The 15692-nt window shown below is 52.1% G+C and overlaps 2 protein-coding genes across 2 annotated transcripts; one reads left to right on the top strand and one right to left on the bottom strand.

Annotated features, from left to right (window-relative positions):
* The first annotated feature begins 5078 nt into the window (after positions 1 to 5078).
* os-1 (osmotic-1) lies at positions 5079 to 11653 on the top strand. The gene is made up of 6 exons (XM_959378.2): positions 5079 to 6357; positions 6460 to 7549; positions 7616 to 8475; positions 8532 to 8798; positions 8860 to 10356; positions 10410 to 11653. The coding sequence occupies exons 2-6, from the start codon at positions 6748 to 6750 to the stop codon at positions 10878 to 10880; spliced, it is 3897 nt and encodes a 1298-aa protein (XP_964471.1). The 5' UTR covers positions 5079 to 6357; positions 6460 to 6747; the 3' UTR covers positions 10881 to 11653.
* A 269-nt stretch (positions 11654 to 11922) lies between these two features.
* On the bottom strand, positions 11923 to 15136 carry prd-4 (period-4). The gene is made up of 4 exons (XM_959377.3): positions 14880 to 15136; positions 14159 to 14735; positions 13142 to 14104; positions 11923 to 13084 (listed from the first exon to the last, which is right to left on the bottom strand). The coding sequence occupies exons 1-4, from the start codon at positions 14922 to 14924 to the stop codon at positions 12561 to 12563; spliced, it is 2109 nt and encodes a 702-aa protein (XP_964470.3). The 5' UTR covers positions 14925 to 15136; the 3' UTR covers positions 11923 to 12560.
* Positions 15137 to 15692: the final 556 nt, after the last annotated feature.

Consider the following 15692-nt stretch of genomic DNA (forward strand, 5'->3'; position numbering starts at 1 on the left):
ATCGAGCCATCGTTGGACATCCAAGCATGTATGTAACGTAGTGACATACACTAATGAAGCGGCCCTGGCTCCGGATGATGTGACCGATATCAGATCAAGATCAGCACTGACGAGAAGGGGAAGAAAAAAAAAAGAAGAGGGGTGACAGCCAAGACGACCGAAAAAAAAGGAGAAACGTGAAAGAAAATTCGACATACGTGCCTACACACGGTACTGTACACTAGGTAGTTTGGATCGGAGACTTTGAGCCTCCCGCGGCAGGCACCCCCAGCATCCCGATTCCTGTGACACTACACTAGACACATTTTTGGCTTGCTCCAGCTCCGAGAAACCCCCTTGATCGCTTTCATTCCTTGCTCTGCTGAAGATTGGCAAGGAAGAGAGAGAGAAAAAAAAAAGATTGGTCGCTTGGGTGTTTAGATCCCTTGTGTGAGCGAGTTACTGGGTGGGGTTGGATGTTTACTAAGAGGTTGCCAAATACACAATGTTTGTTTGGGCTGGCTTGGCATTGTGATAGGGGTCTCTACCACTAGCGTCCGCGAGTCCGTTGTTTCACTAACTGGGGCGGATCTGTTTCCTGTGAGTGGTGGTGTTAAAACGGTGATAGTATAGGGCTATGTATCTCCCAGCGAGCCCACACTGCGAGCTTCAATTCGCCACTTTCAGGGTGTCGATATGGCGGCCGCAGAGAGGAAAGAGACGGTTTTGGTTCGGTTTGCCAGACCATGTGGAATGTGGAGAGGTGAGTGAAGGGTGTGTGCTGGGACTAGAGACCCAATAACGTTGCCGGTATCCGACTGAACGAGCAAAGAAAAATATGAAATCAAGGCTTGGCGCTTGATTGATCGCGGGAAATAGCTCGAGCGTTGTGTTTTCTTGGTAAATACCACAAGCCGTAACCCTTGAACAACCACCCACTTGGTGTGTTTGGGCACGCGAGGCAGAGGAGACAAGGGTGCATGTTCGCTTCCAGGGTCTTTGAAAAGCTCGAAAAGGGAAACTAGAGACAAAGCGAGGAACATATCCGGTTGGGCCCATCTGGGCATTCGCGTAATGTTAGCGATTCGAGGCTGGATTTGTCCAGCCACAAGCTGCTTTTTTGTCTTCTTTCCCTTTGACCTCGTTCGGTTCTCACATTTGCTGTCCGGCCAAATACAGGCAAGATCGGACATTCGGGAGGTAACCAACACACCAGACAGATGAGTGGATGTGGATGACAATGTCTCTTGATACAGCCATGTCGGCTTGGGTTTAAGTGAAGGCGTGTCGCTTTTGTGCCTTAATCACAAGATAAAACAGACGAACGGCCTTATCGCAATTTGTCGATCGCCCCGGCTGTCGATAAGTATGACCTTTGGGTTTTTTTTTTTTTTTTTTTTTTTTTTTTTTTTTTTTTTTTTTTTTTTTTTTTTGGTCCCCTGTGCTCCCTTTCACCCACGCGCTACATATTCGACTGACAAGTGGACAAAAGGGGATAAAGAGAGCAAAAGAGGTTGAGTCTGGATTCGGGGATCGACATTCGCCACCTGACCGCTTTTCAGGGTCCTGGGGATAGGACTTCTAAGGGTTCTGGAAGGCCTCAAGTGCGAATACGTACTGTGTCCCTGGTGTTGTTGTCTGCGAGTTGGCCTTGAGTTGCCAGCCTCCATTCGGATGTCGAGCCGTTTCGTAGCAGCTGGTAAACAGCAAGCGAAACCAATCCGCAAGATTGTGCAGTCACGTGAGAGATAACCAAGCCTTCCGATACTGCGCAGGTAGGGGATCCCCATCAGTGCCCGCCTGTCAGCTCAGATCCACGTTTTCGTCTTGGTGCTTAGCTGTTAATGGTAGATGCTATTTTTGATGAGGCTAGACTTACGAGGCTGGTACACTGGTTGACTAAATACCAGACGAGCAAGCACATCTCAAGTGGCGTTTCAGGGTGATTTATCTTGAGCGCATACAAGACCGTTTTCTCTTGTTGTTAAAGTCATGATGCCTCTCTGAATTTCTCCGCCAGCTGATGCTTAACTCGAGACGGAAGCGGGAGCTGGACGGAGCTTTGGTTGGGGAAGTCGGATACGATGGTGGATTCGGCTAGAAGTGTCAAAGTATCGCGATTGCCGCCATCGTCATGGCTGAAATTCGTTTACTGCCTAGGCTTGTTTCGGCATCAGGCAAGTCCAGCCATGTCTTGCAGTGGTCTCTGTTTCCACGTCGTCAATTCATCAAGCCTTCACCGCCGCGTCTTCCATCTGAAAGAGAAAAAAAAAAAAAAAAAAAAAAAAAAAATTATGTCTCGCTGGCCAGGGTTCGGTCGTTCTGGGCGCCAACAGATGCCGTCCCAATGGCGGCTTTCGCGAGAAGAAACGAAAAGCCAGCACTGACGTAGGTGGCTGGCAATACACACTTTGGGACGAGGGGAAGCTCCCAAGAAGTGTTGGGCATCGGCCGGGTCGCCCGTTGGGAGAAATCCATAATGGCCTGAGGAAAGCTGGAAGGAGGGGTAGAATATCGACAAGTGTAGCACAGATAAATAATGGGGTCGCGTGCCTGCAGATGAAAACGATTTTGACATGTTGTCGATCCGGTCGGTCCATGATCTCGATCGTATATCTTTTGGCCCGTCTAGTGTGGTGGTAGAAGTGGTCAATTTCCATGGCAATCGTTCAAACGCGATAGGGAACCTTGCGAGCGCAAAAAAGCAAACTGAGCAGTTACATAGGTAGTGGATGTAGGTATTGTGGAATGGAAGGACCTGAAGGTGTTGGCACTTGCGCTTTCTCCGTCGGTCAGTGTGTGACGGGGCAATCATGTGCGAGAAACCCTAGGTCCCTAGGAAAGCGACTGGAGTCTAGCCGCTTATGGTTTGGTGTACAGTACCTTGTCGACTGTACACACTGTAAAAGTTGGGGAAGGAGACTCCAACGACGCTTCTTGCTGCATGGGTGTCTTTGGATGGGTGCCCAGCACTGACTGCATCGTCACCTAGCTTTCAGTGGTCCTTCAGTTGGGTCGCAACGTCAAAACACGTTGGGCCTTGAAACTCCCACGAGATGCCGACGGGTTCGGGGAGGCTCAAAGTAGTGTAGTGTAGGTGGCCGCGTCTAGAACCGCTTTCCATGCCTTGCCTGCTTGTACAGGGCAGACAGAGCTGGGAGGGAACTGCCCGCTGGAGCACACGGTTCCATCCCGAGATGCAAACTGCGAACTGAGGCTCGCTCACCTTTGTCATCTCGCGTGGGACAGAGCGAGTGATATGTAGACTACCTATATACACGGCATAGGAGCCAAGGGTTTCCTGACCAGGGCCGGCTCCAATGTTCTCGTCTCCGGATGGCTCAGCAGGCCTTGGAGCATCTGGAGTCAAGGCTACTAGTATCTCCAAAGCTGCCCGTTTGGTGTCCGCTGTTGATATTGGCGTCCTTTTTTATTGAAAAAGCGGCTGGCTACCCCTCCATCGGCATGCCTTGCCTGGCAACTGAAACCTGTTGCGACGCAGGCAATATTTCCACCGCCATACTTATATTATATGTAGGCAGTCGACCGAAGGCAACGAAAGCCGGGAAAAACAATCCGGCCTGTTCAACGTGATGTCTGTGTCCATGTGTAGTGTACGACCTTGAAGTGGTGGCGTTGAGCAACCCCGCAACCCGTTTCAGGCGACGACTCACTGACAGCTGGGGGGAGTGTAGTATATATGTAGCCACACATAAGATACTTACCAACCAGTGATCTCCATGGCATGGATCGATCGATCGTTAGTTGATAGGAGATTAGTGCATCCCTATGGCCTTTCTTCAAAGACACTCGATTACTGGCGATCCGGCGACCATGCCTAGACGACCAGATGCGCAACAGAAGCCAGAAACGGCTTCTTACAGAATCAACTAAAGCATGACCTAACTGCCTTGCCTGCTAAGACTCCAAGTCGTACATTAAAAAGAGTCTTGTGCAAGGCGCCTTGTGTGCCATCGCGTGCGGGTAACCCATGCGTGCCATCGGCCAGCTGCCTGACCACAGTAGGTGACCTTGGGTCCCTTGCCCCCTTTGCGATCGAGATCGGGCCCGAGATGGAAAACGTGAGATGAGGATGGTGTTTCTAGTGGTGAATGTCAGCTATGACCCCGAGTTTCCAAGATTTCGATCTGGAGTTTGCGGCCTTGAGGGAGGGGGCGCTCTCGCTAAGAAGATGTCTAGGTCAATGGTTTCTTTGTGTCCCCTTGATGCCTTTTCTGATCCCATCTCTCCAAACATGCACGATCAGATCCTTCCGTCCTGAAGAGTCCCAGGCACGTCCTGGTTCCCGAGCGGAAACACCCCGTCCCGGCGGCTGTCTGTCTGTCTGTGTGTTCGCCGTCCCTCCGTCTCCGTCGGAACGGGACCACGAGATGGGACGAGTCAGGCACGTGTCAGGCTCGAGGCGTGCAGGTAGCGTGTGAAGTGTTGCCGCTCATACTGTCCCAACCGTGCACCACCAGTCTGCAGCCTTTGATACCACCTGCACGGCACTGGATTTCGGAGTCCGGACGGTGATGGCCGCCGAGTGGCAGGAAGAAGATGACTGAGTTATCAGATGAACAAGTTCGGATCAACAGTTGACGACTGATGAGATCTTGGTCATGAACGTGGACGGCTCGATGTGAGAAGTGAAACCCAAGATATAATGCTCAAAGGGTTCCATACATACGCAGTACTGCGTAGTGTACATCAAGTCATACGCGCAGAGCACAGACCACCCATACAATATCAACCCTCAGGTCCCAAGGGGCCAAGCACGGCAGCACCACAAGCAAGAGGAAGCAACCAAGAAGCCCGAGTTCAGTTCATTGCCTGCCTTGCCGTGCAGGAAGCGCAGCCAGCGCTGATCCCTCCCTTACTCGGCGCACTCGGCCGGCAAACAACCCCACCAGCCCACCCCCATCCCGTTTCTGCGGCCTCTCGTCTCTCTTCCTGCGCGGCTGTGAAGCATGGAAATCAACTGGAGAGCCAAAGGGGAAGACCTGAAGACGGGAGATTACCTTAGCAAGCACTGGAGAGGCTTCGTTCTTCTCTGACTTCCTTTGACCCTGCCTGGTGTTTGACCTCGCCCAGTAACAACAACAACAACAACAACAACAACAACAGACCACTCCGGGCAACAAGTCTCAGACCTTGGATCCGCCCTCCACCCTCGTCGTCCGCGCGCCGCCATTATCCTTGTTGGCCATCGTCGGCCCTGTCCCTTTCTCATCCCATCCGTTTTCCCTTTCAGAATTTCCCCATCCACGTGCCATCCATCTTCTCGACGAAGCCCTTTTCCGCACTTGATTTACCTGAACGCTCCGTCCACAGTACACTGTACAAGAGTTCCCCCGTCAACCTCAACCTCCCTAGGTAGCAACTTGGAAAAGAGGATGAAGAGAGAGTCGACTGATGGGATAGGCAAAACAGTTGGGAGCGAAAAAGAAAAGAAACAAAAACCAAAGCGACGCTAGGAAGAATCGAGTGCAGTGGTCAACGGCACCAAAACCATACCCGATTCATTCAGCCATTCAACGCTCGGCGGGCGCCCCTGTTCCCCGTCGCACGGCACTAACAGAACTAGCACTGTGCTCCTCCTCCTCCTCCTCCTCCTCCTCTAGCGCTCCGACGGACTCTGCACCTGGAGTTTACAGACTGACACTGCACGCAGTGCCCTGCTGCGGCCCCGACGAGTCTGTCTTTGGTCTCCAGTCCCGTTCCAGTCCCGTCCATCCAGGAGCCAGTGATCTGATCCCATCCAACCCAGTCGACCCAGTCCACGCCCGCTGCCAGCCAGTCGAGTCCAGGCACCGCTCGATAACTCTCCTCTTTCTCCGCCTCACTCTCCCAACCACAGTCCACCCACCGACCGGGCCACCACCACTCACCACCACCACCACGGCCCGGACTTCTTCAACCGCAGCAGCAGCGCAAGGAGCCAGGCCCAGCAACAGATCAGCCAGCTCTCAGCAGCAGCAGCAGCAGCAACAGCAGCAGCAGTGCCAGCCCAGTCCAGTCCAGTCCAGTCCGCAGTCCGCCCGCAGTCGTCAACGACTGACTGACTGACTGAACCTGAGGACGAGACTAGACTCGCTACCTACCTCTACCTACCTACCTACCTACCTACCTACCTACCCACCCACCGCTGTCGCTGTCCCCAGTCAATCCTACTACCTGACCTACCTTAGCCACGGAGAAAAAGGCGACCAAAACAGGCAAACAAAATCTCCTACTGCCTCCTCGCACCGAGGCGCACGTCGAGTCTCCGAGCCTGAAGCCTCCGTCCAGCTCCAGCTCCCGCTCTCCTTTCGCGATACAATCCTTTTTTGAAAAACACAATTCCCACCCATCGCGGCGGGATATCTAGTACAAACAGTGAGCCCACTCCCCACCAGCACTGTTCTTTCGTCTGAAACTGTCAATTATACGCACGCGCTTGCTTTCTTCACACCTTTGCTGACGATCCCCTGCTTCAAGACCACCACAAACCCGACGCTCTGCATTGCAATTTCGCAACATAACCACATCAAGCTACCCAACCAGCAACACAGCCCAGAGACCAGAGATCGATTACAACGCCGCTCCCTATTCTCTCGAGTCCATCTCCCATCTCGATTCAATTGAAACCAACTTCTTAGACCCGCAAACGCCCATGAAGTCGCAAGAGTCGATTGTTACCCACTAGCTTCCGCGCCTTGCCCGACTGCGTTTCCTGCTCTATTCCGTCCCCAAGGCTCACGGCGCCAACGGCCGTAGCCCACAATCATGACTGACGGACCAACTCTCGCAGCTATTGCTGCTCTCGTCAAATCCCTGGCTGTCGACCCGGCCACTACCCAGACCTCTGGACTTCGCCCAAGCACCCATGTCAGGCTTCCCGGTCCGTATACCCGTGAGAAGGGTGATCTGGAGCGTGAGCTCTCGGCTCTTGTTGTCCGCATAGAGCAGCTGGAGACTGCCGCCATCGCTGCCTCTCCTCCAGCCATGCCCGATACACCAAATGCGCCAACCGATGCGCTGTTTTCAAACGGCACCCTTTCGCCATCCTCGGAAACGCCTGATGCCCGCTACCCCGCTCCGCTACCGCGGAATGGCTTCATCGACGAGGCCCTTGAGGGTCTCCGCGAGCATGTCGACGACCAGTCCAAGCTGCTTGACAGCCAGCGTCAGGAGCTTGCTGGGGTCAACGCCCAGCTGATTGAGCAAAAGCAACTTCAGGAAAAGGCTCTGGCTATTATCGAACAGGAACGGGTTGCTACCCTTGAGCGGGAACTCTGGAAGCATCAAAAGGCCAACGAGGCCTTCCAAAAGGCTCTCCGAGAAATCGGTGAGATTGTCACTGCCGTCGCCAGGGGTGATTTGTCCAAAAAGGTCCGGATGAACTCGGTGGAAATGGACCCGGAAATCACCACCTTCAAGCGTACGATAAACACAATGATGGACCAGTTGCAAGTCTTCTCCAGCGAAGTCTCGCGTGTCGCTCGTGAAGTCGGAACCGAGGGTATTCTCGGTGGCCAAGCTCAGATCGAAGGCGTTGACGGCACCTGGAAGGAACTCACAGACAACGGTATGTTTGATCCCATCTTGACAGCCGCAGCCGTAGTGGCCTATGTGTACTGATCATATCATCTAGTCAACGTCATGGCCCAGAATCTTACCGACCAAGTGCGAGAGATTGCTTCCGTAACGACTGCTGTCGCTCATGGCGATCTTACCAAGAAAATCGAGCGTCCCGCCAAGGGAGAAATACTTCAACTTCAACAAACCATCAACACAATGGTGGATCAGCTACGGACTTTCGCCTCTGAAGTTACACGTGTCGCCAGAGATGTCGGTACCGAGGGTATCCTCGGTGGTCAAGCCGACGTTGAAGGAGTCCAGGGCATGTGGAACGAACTTACGGTTAATGTGAACGCCATGGCCAACAATCTAACAACCCAAGTCAGAGATATCATCAAGGTTACTACCGCTGTCGCCAAGGGTGACCTTACTCAAAAAGTACAAGCTGAATGCCGCGGTGAGATTTTCGAACTGAAGAAGACTATCAACTCTATGGTGGACCAACTACAACAATTTGCTCGGGAAGTCACAAAGATCGCCAGGGAAGTCGGAACCGAAGGAAGGCTCGGTGGGCAGGCCACTGTTCACGATGTTCAGGGTACTTGGAGGGACCTCACCGAAAACGTCAACGGCATGGCCATGAACTTGACCACACAGGTGCGAGAAATCGCAAAGGTTACTACAGCCGTCGCCAAGGGTGATTTGACCAAGAAGATTGGGGTCGAGGTTCAGGGTGAGATCCTGGATTTGAAGAACACCATCAACACCATGGTTGACCGTCTTGGTACTTTCGCTTTCGAGGTCAGCAAGGTCGCCAGGGAAGTCGGCACCGATGGTACCTTGGGTGGTCAGGCACAGGTTGATAATGTGGAGGGCAAGTGGAAGGATCTCACAGAGAACGTCAACACCATGGCCAGCAACCTTACATCTCAGGTAAGCTGCTCCTAGATGATCCTTTGCGGCATGCACTGTTTGCTAACTTTTCACAGGTCCGTGGGATCTCTACCGTCACACAAGCCATTGCCAATGGTGATATGAGCCGCAAGATTGAAGTTGAAGCCAAGGGAGAGATACTCATACTCAAGGAGACTATCAACAACATGGTTGACCGACTCTCCATTTTCTGTAATGAGGTGCAGAGAGTCGCCAAGGATGTCGGTGTCGATGGTATCATGGGAGGACAAGCCGATGTTGCTGGCCTGAAGGGCAGGTGGAAGGAAATTACCACCGATGTCAACACAATGGCGAATAACTTGGTATGTCTCGCCGCCGCCAGCACCCTTGAACAGCACCCCTTTTTGCTAATGCCTTTTACAGACGGCTCAAGTGAGAGCGTTCGGCGACATCACAAATGCAGCAACAGACGGGGACTTTACAAAACTCGTCGAGGTAGAAGCCTCGGGCGAGATGGACGAACTCAAAAAGAAGATCAATCAGATGGTCTACAATTTGAGGGACAGTATTCAACGTAATACCCAGGCCAGGGAAGCCGCCGAACTGGCCAATAAGACCAAGTCCGAGTTTTTGGCGAACATGTCCCACGAAATACGCACACCCATGAACGGCATTATCGGCATGACACAACTTACTCTCGATACTGACCTGACACAGTATCAGAGAGAAATGCTCAACATTGTCAACTCCCTGGCCAACAGCTTACTGACCATCATCGACGACATTTTGGATCTGTCCAAGATCGAAGCTAGGCGTATGGTCATCGAAGAGATTCCTTATACGTTGCGTGGCACCGTCTTCAACGCGCTCAAGACTCTTGCCGTCAAGGCAAACGAGAAGTTTCTGGATCTTACCTATCGTGTCGACCATTCTGTACCCGACCACGTCGTCGGAGACTCCTTCAGGTTGCGCCAGATTATTCTTAACCTTGTTGGCAACGCTATCAAGTTCACCGAGCATGGTGAAGTCAGTCTTACCATCCAGAAGGCCTCTTCAGTACAGTGCAGCACCGAAGAGTACGCTATCGAGTTTGTCGTTTCCGACACTGGTATCGGTATTCCGGCGGACAAGCTGGATCTCATCTTCGACACTTTCCAGCAGGCCGATGGTTCAATGACTCGCAAGTTTGGCGGTACTGGTCTCGGTCTCTCCATTTCCAAGCGTCTTGTCAACCTCATGGGTGGTGACGTGTGGGTGAAGAGTGAGTATGGTAAGGGTAGCAAGTTCTTCTTCACCTGCGTGGTCCGCTTGGCCAACGACGATATTTCGTTGATCGCCAAGCAGCTCAACCCTTACAAGAGTCACCAGGTCCTGTTCATCGACAAGGGCCGCACCGGACATGGACCGGAGATCGCCAAGATGCTCCACGGCTTGGGCCTCGTTCCCATCGTCGTCGACTCGGAGAGGAATCCTGCGCTCGAGAAGGCCAGAGCTGCCGGCCAGGCGCCCTACGACGTCATCATTGTGGACTCGATCGAGGATGCAAGGCGCTTGCGGTCTGTTGACGACTTTAAGTACCTTCCCATCGTATTGCTAGCACCAGTCGTTCACGTCTCGCTAAAGTCTTGCCTTGACTTGGGTATCACGTCGTACATGACGACGCCTTGTCAACTCATTGACCTCGGTAACGGCATGGTCCCTGCTCTCGAAAATAGGGCTACGCCGTCGCTGGCGGACAACACCAAATCTTTTGAGATCCTGCTTGCCGAAGACAACACGGTCAACCAGAGGCTCGCGGTCAAGATCCTGGAGAAGTATCACCACGTCGTCACCGTTGTTGGAAACGGTGAAGAGGCTGTTGAGGCCGTCAAGAGGAAAAAGTTCGATGTCATTCTTATGGACGTCCAGATGCCTATTATGGTGAGTCAAAGCTGTTTTTCAAACCAAGAAGCCGATGCTAACAATTTTCATAGGGCGGTTTCGAAGCTACGGCCAAGATTCGCGAGTACGAGCGCAGCCTCGGCAGCCAGCGCACACCCATCATCGCCCTCACGGCGCATGCCATGATGGGTGACAGGGAAAAGTGTATCCAGGCACAGATGGACGAGTATCTCTCCAAGCCGCTGCAGCAGAACCATCTAATCCAGACCATACTCAAGTGTGCGACGCTCGGCGGGCAACTACTCGAGAAGAACCGGGAGCGCGAGCTGACCCGTGCTGCCGATGCCGTCACAGGCGGCCGCCGCGACAACGGCATGTACTCTGCCAGCCAAGCCGCGCAGCACGCTGCGCTCCGCCCACCCCTCGCCACCAGGGGCCTCACTGCCGCCGACAGCCTCGTCTCCGGCTTGGAGAGCCCATCCATCGTGACGGCGGATAAGGAGGATCCTCTGAGCAGGGCACGTGCAAGCCTCTCCGAACCCAACATCCATAAAGCAAGCTAACCGTGTGGATGGGTCAATTCTGACTTTTATTGGAGGAATTTAGCTGGTCATACGAGCACATACTACTCTTTGATCAACATCGCGTGCGATACACCAAGCAACCAACGGCCACGCCAACTTAAAGTGGAAGAAGGTTTTTATGAGATGGGATGGAAGGAAAAAGAAACGAGGAGAGAAAGGGAGGAAGAAAGGATGGAAAGTGGATGGAGTCCGTGTTGTCTTTATCGTGTTGTGTGTTTTCTCTGTCCGGTACCCGGGTTCAAATCAGGTTTTTAAGGTCCAAAGGCGGTTTCTGTTATCAACAAGGCATTGAAATTATTACTTGCGGCTGGTTTGCTAGTTTTCAATTTTTGTATGTCTTGTTCCTCTGTCTCGTGTCTCTCTCGTATTTACTGGTTCGACTGTTGCTTTGCCATCGCTGCTAGTCTCGTCTTTGCCGGGGCTTGTTTGTTGCCGCTGCTGCTGCTGCTGCTGCTGCTCGTCTGTCTTTCTGCTGATCTGGCTTTTTTTGGTTGTTGTCGTCTGGCTTGCTTGACTTTGATGGCTAAGAAATGGTTATCGACTTCCTGTACCTTACTTAGCCAGACCAAGGGGGACCTGTTGGGTTGCTGCTTCGTCTCTCTATGGACTGACAGGAGTGGCTTCTCTTTTCTTAACACTATTGCATGATACCTATACTATACTGCTAGTACTACTACTACTATTACTATCAGCACTACTACTAATAAATCCAGGAGTACAATGAACATATATATCCTAGCACGTCATCCGAGTACATAACCGGATGCTATGTTTGTTTGTTGGTTTGTTTGTTTGTTTCTTGCGCCTCACTCTTCACGTGAATAGGATAGGATAGGAAGTAATAACGGATCACTACCTACTTCTACCTACTTTCAAGTTGTTTGTGTGAAGTCCAATTAACAAGGTTGATTTCACGCCGCGATCTATTTGTAGCATCATTGAGGCTCTTTGTGAAGAAAATCCCAACGTTTTCTTTGCTTCTGGGGTCATCTACCGAAAACGCTCTTGCTTGCCATGAACGAATAGAACCCATTCATCTTTCATCAAAGTGATCATATGAAGAGGTGGAAAAGATGAAGAAGCAAAACGCTATCTAGGTGTCCTCAAATGTACTTTGCACGCACACATACATACATACATACATACAAATAACATAACTTAGTATACCACTGAATCTCGTCTTCGCAAGAACCTCGCTTAAAGTCCCATGCAGCACCGCTTTTTTGACTAAATAAACTCTCTCGATCCACATATATACCGTGGAGTGACGAAAAAGAAGAAGAAAAAGAAAAGCAAATGGAAGAGAAAAAAAAAAAGAGATTAAGCTCCAGTGATATATGTACCAGTTTCCGTCCTTCATCCATGAAATCTTGCATCCATAATGACAATCCCAAATCCGCTTGCTAGTTTGCCTGCTTCAACAACAACAACAAACATGTCATGACCTGTCCTGGTTTGGACATACCATTACATAGAACATCAGATCCATGCCATCCCCCCAACATCCATCGTTGTAATATATGTCCTCCTTATCCCACAGATACAACCCAATACCAACCAAATGCAATGCTCCAAACGCCAATACCCATATTTCATCATTGAAGTTTTTTTTTGGTCAAGGGAGGCCGGGTAAGAAGTACGGAGTGATTATAACACCCATTATTTTTTCTTACCCTTACCCTTACCTTTGCCGTTCGTCTTTGTCGTCGACTCGACAATATCCTTCGCATCCTTCTTGGCGGTTGGGTAATTACTCTTCGGATCGTCCGCAAAGAGTACCTCATCACCCTTACCACCCATCTTCATAAACTCATTTGGGTCTCTGTTGTCATCGGGTCTGGCCTCTTTTTGGCGGGAGGGTCCTGCTTGTGCACCGGCAAGTTCGTGCTCGCTGGGCCCACCGACCGTTTCCGTGGGATTCTTCTTGTAGATCTTCAGCTCGGGCTTGTTCTCGCCAAGCGGGATCTTGTCGGCGATCTCGACTGTGTTGATGGAGCTGAGGAGGGTGCGCTCGCGGAGGACGCCGCGCCTGGTGACGTCGAGGCCGGCGATGCCGTTAACAAGGCCGTTGGTGCTGTCGTTGACGCCAGGCGTTTTTTGCGTCATCCATGGATGAGAAAGACAATCGTCAATGGTGAAGCGCTTCTCGGGATCAACGACGAGCATGGAATCGATCAGGTCAACTGGGGTATTGTTAGTACGGAGAACAGCAACATATGGAATAAAACTAGACAACTTACGAGCCAAATCATCCACCGGGTCCCAGTAAGGCGATGGATAGTCGAATTTGCCCTGCCTAATTTGATCCGAAAGGGAATAAGGGAAGTCGGGCGAGGTGAGTTCATCCGAAAAAGGTGGAAAGCCGCACAAGCAAATGTACAGCACTACACCGAGAGACCAAACATCGACCGCCTTGGTGTACTTGCGATGACGCGTGTCGGTGAGGATTTCCGGTGCCACATAACTGGGCGTACCACAGAGAGTAGTAGTGAAGGATTCCTCGCCGATGATCTTGGCAAGACCAAAATCAGCCAGCTTGACGTGCAGGTCATCATCGACCAGCAGAATGTTCTCGGGTTTGATGTCGCGGTGGACAATGTTGCGGTCGTGCAAGTACTTGACACCCTGGAAAAGCTGGGTAAACAGCTTGCGGCACTCGTTCTCGGAAAGCTTGGTCTTCTTGACAATGTAGTTGAAGAGCTCACCTCCTGGCGCCAGCTCCAGAACTAGGTGAACGGCGTTGGGCTCATTGAAGGTATCTTTGAGACACAAGACGTTGGGGTGACTAACCCCCATCAGCACGGCGATTTCCTGCTGAAGACCCTCGTCCTTGGACCTCTCCTCGACGCCAGGAGTCTTGGAGAACACCTTGACGGCATACTGTGTACCCGTCGACTTCTCCACACACAGGTAGACCTCGGCGAAATGGCCCTTGCCCAGCTTCTGCAGCATGGTGTACTGCTGCCTGAAAGCGCTGGTGTGTCGACTTTTGGGGTATCGGAAGATGAAGCGGGCTGTGCCAAGAACGGCGATCTCATCTAGCTCTTGGAGCTCTCTTCTTCGGTTGCGACCCACTATTGCCTCGTTGACGAACGTCCCGTTACTCGACAGATCCTCTAATACGGCGATGGTATCGTTGCCCTTGTTCTCTGTGAAGATGATGCAGTGCCGGTTCGAAACGATGGGGTCCTCTATTTGGATGTCTAATGTCATGTTAGCATGGTGGCGTTTAGCTGGGATTGTACAGGTGAACCAACCGCATTCCGGGTGTCGGCCGATCAGATAGCCACCGGATGGAAGTCCCTTGACCTTGGTCTTGTCCAAATCGTGCTCCTCCTTGATCAGCGCCTTCTGGCCGCGTTTACCTCTCTTGGAGCCAACCGCCTGTGAGACGGTATCTGGAAGGGGACAAGCGGCCCTCCTCCTCAAGACGACACAGCGGCCGCCGTACCTAGGATCCAAGGGAAACAGGTAGCCCCAAACTCCCTCCTTGACTTCATCCTCGACCTCGTCCGACAATGCCTTGTCGAGATCGGGCAACTGGCTAAAGGCTTGAGTGTCATTGAGCTGGGACGCTTGCGACTGAGAATGTTGGTTTTCTGGGCGAGGGCTGATTTGCGACAGCTGGCTGGGACGGCCGGCTGGAGGGGTGGCAGTGGGCTCTTTGGAATCCTGTGGGAATTCATCGGAGTCGTGGGTGACTGGAGAGGGTAATTGTTTGGTGGTCTTGAGGGGCGTCTTCTGCTTGGGTTCGGGGCTGTCGCCGGTGCGCTGGGAGGAGAGGCGCTCGGAGCGACGGGGTTTCTTGAAGGAATCGTTGTCGTCGGTAGAACCCTGAAGTAAAGCGCATATTAGTCGACGGAGCATGCTTGGTGGTGACGCAATGCGCCATGGACTACCTAATCAAAAGCTCGAGGTATAATGTAGTCATGACATAGCATGACATGACATATGGGATGGGGGAGTGGATGGACGTACGCGAGCTCTCTTAAGAGTGCTGCTGCCTTCAGCTCGGGGAGCCATGGCTGCTGGGATTGTAGGGCAACGAGTCGAGTGGTGTGTTGGTCAGTCAATGCCGGAGCTGAGGATTCGATTCAAAAGAGAGGATCTCAAATGATCAAGTGGCGGGATGGTGTGTTCCAGGAAGGTTGTATGTAGAGTAGAGTGGAAAAAGATGGGGTGGTGGTGGTGGTGGTGGTGACGGCGCCGGGCTGGGGAGAATGACTGACTGAGTGAACTGAATGATGCTACTGTGCAGTTCGCGAGGGACTGGGATAGGCCGCGGGCAGTGCTAAGGTATTGGGGGGGGGGGGGGCCTCCACCAGAAAGCAACCATACAACGTCAGGGACTCACAGTGTACATTACCTTACAACCTAGGCCTTGATGACCGCGCCCCAAGTGGAAGCTTCCCTTTTCCTCACTTTCTTCCACTTTTTCGCTTGGAAATCACGCCGCGCCTCGCCATAACTCCACTCTTTTGGCGCGTCTAAGTCAACAAATCCACAGAAAGGGAAACAGCATCCAGTTGACAACATTGATTTTATTCAGTGCTCTATGAAATATCCACGTGTATATACAATCTGAGTTATACCCCCACGGGGCTTTGTTTACTGTTGCTGTCTCTGTACGCTAGGTACACTTGTTGACTTTCTTTCGGCGGTGCACACCCTCAGCCCTGGTTGAATGTCACCATGTGCATTGCATACATAGTAGCGTAGGGCTGGTTGGTCATCACTCTTTTTCTCGGGAATCTATTGTGGGTTCATTGTGACTCTTCACCATCCTTCTGG

Source organism: Neurospora crassa, linkage group I, assembly GCF_000182925.2.
Source record: "Neurospora crassa OR74A linkage group I, whole genome shotgun sequence".
Taxonomy (NCBI): Eukaryota; Fungi; Ascomycota; class Sordariomycetes; order Sordariales; family Sordariaceae; genus Neurospora; species Neurospora crassa.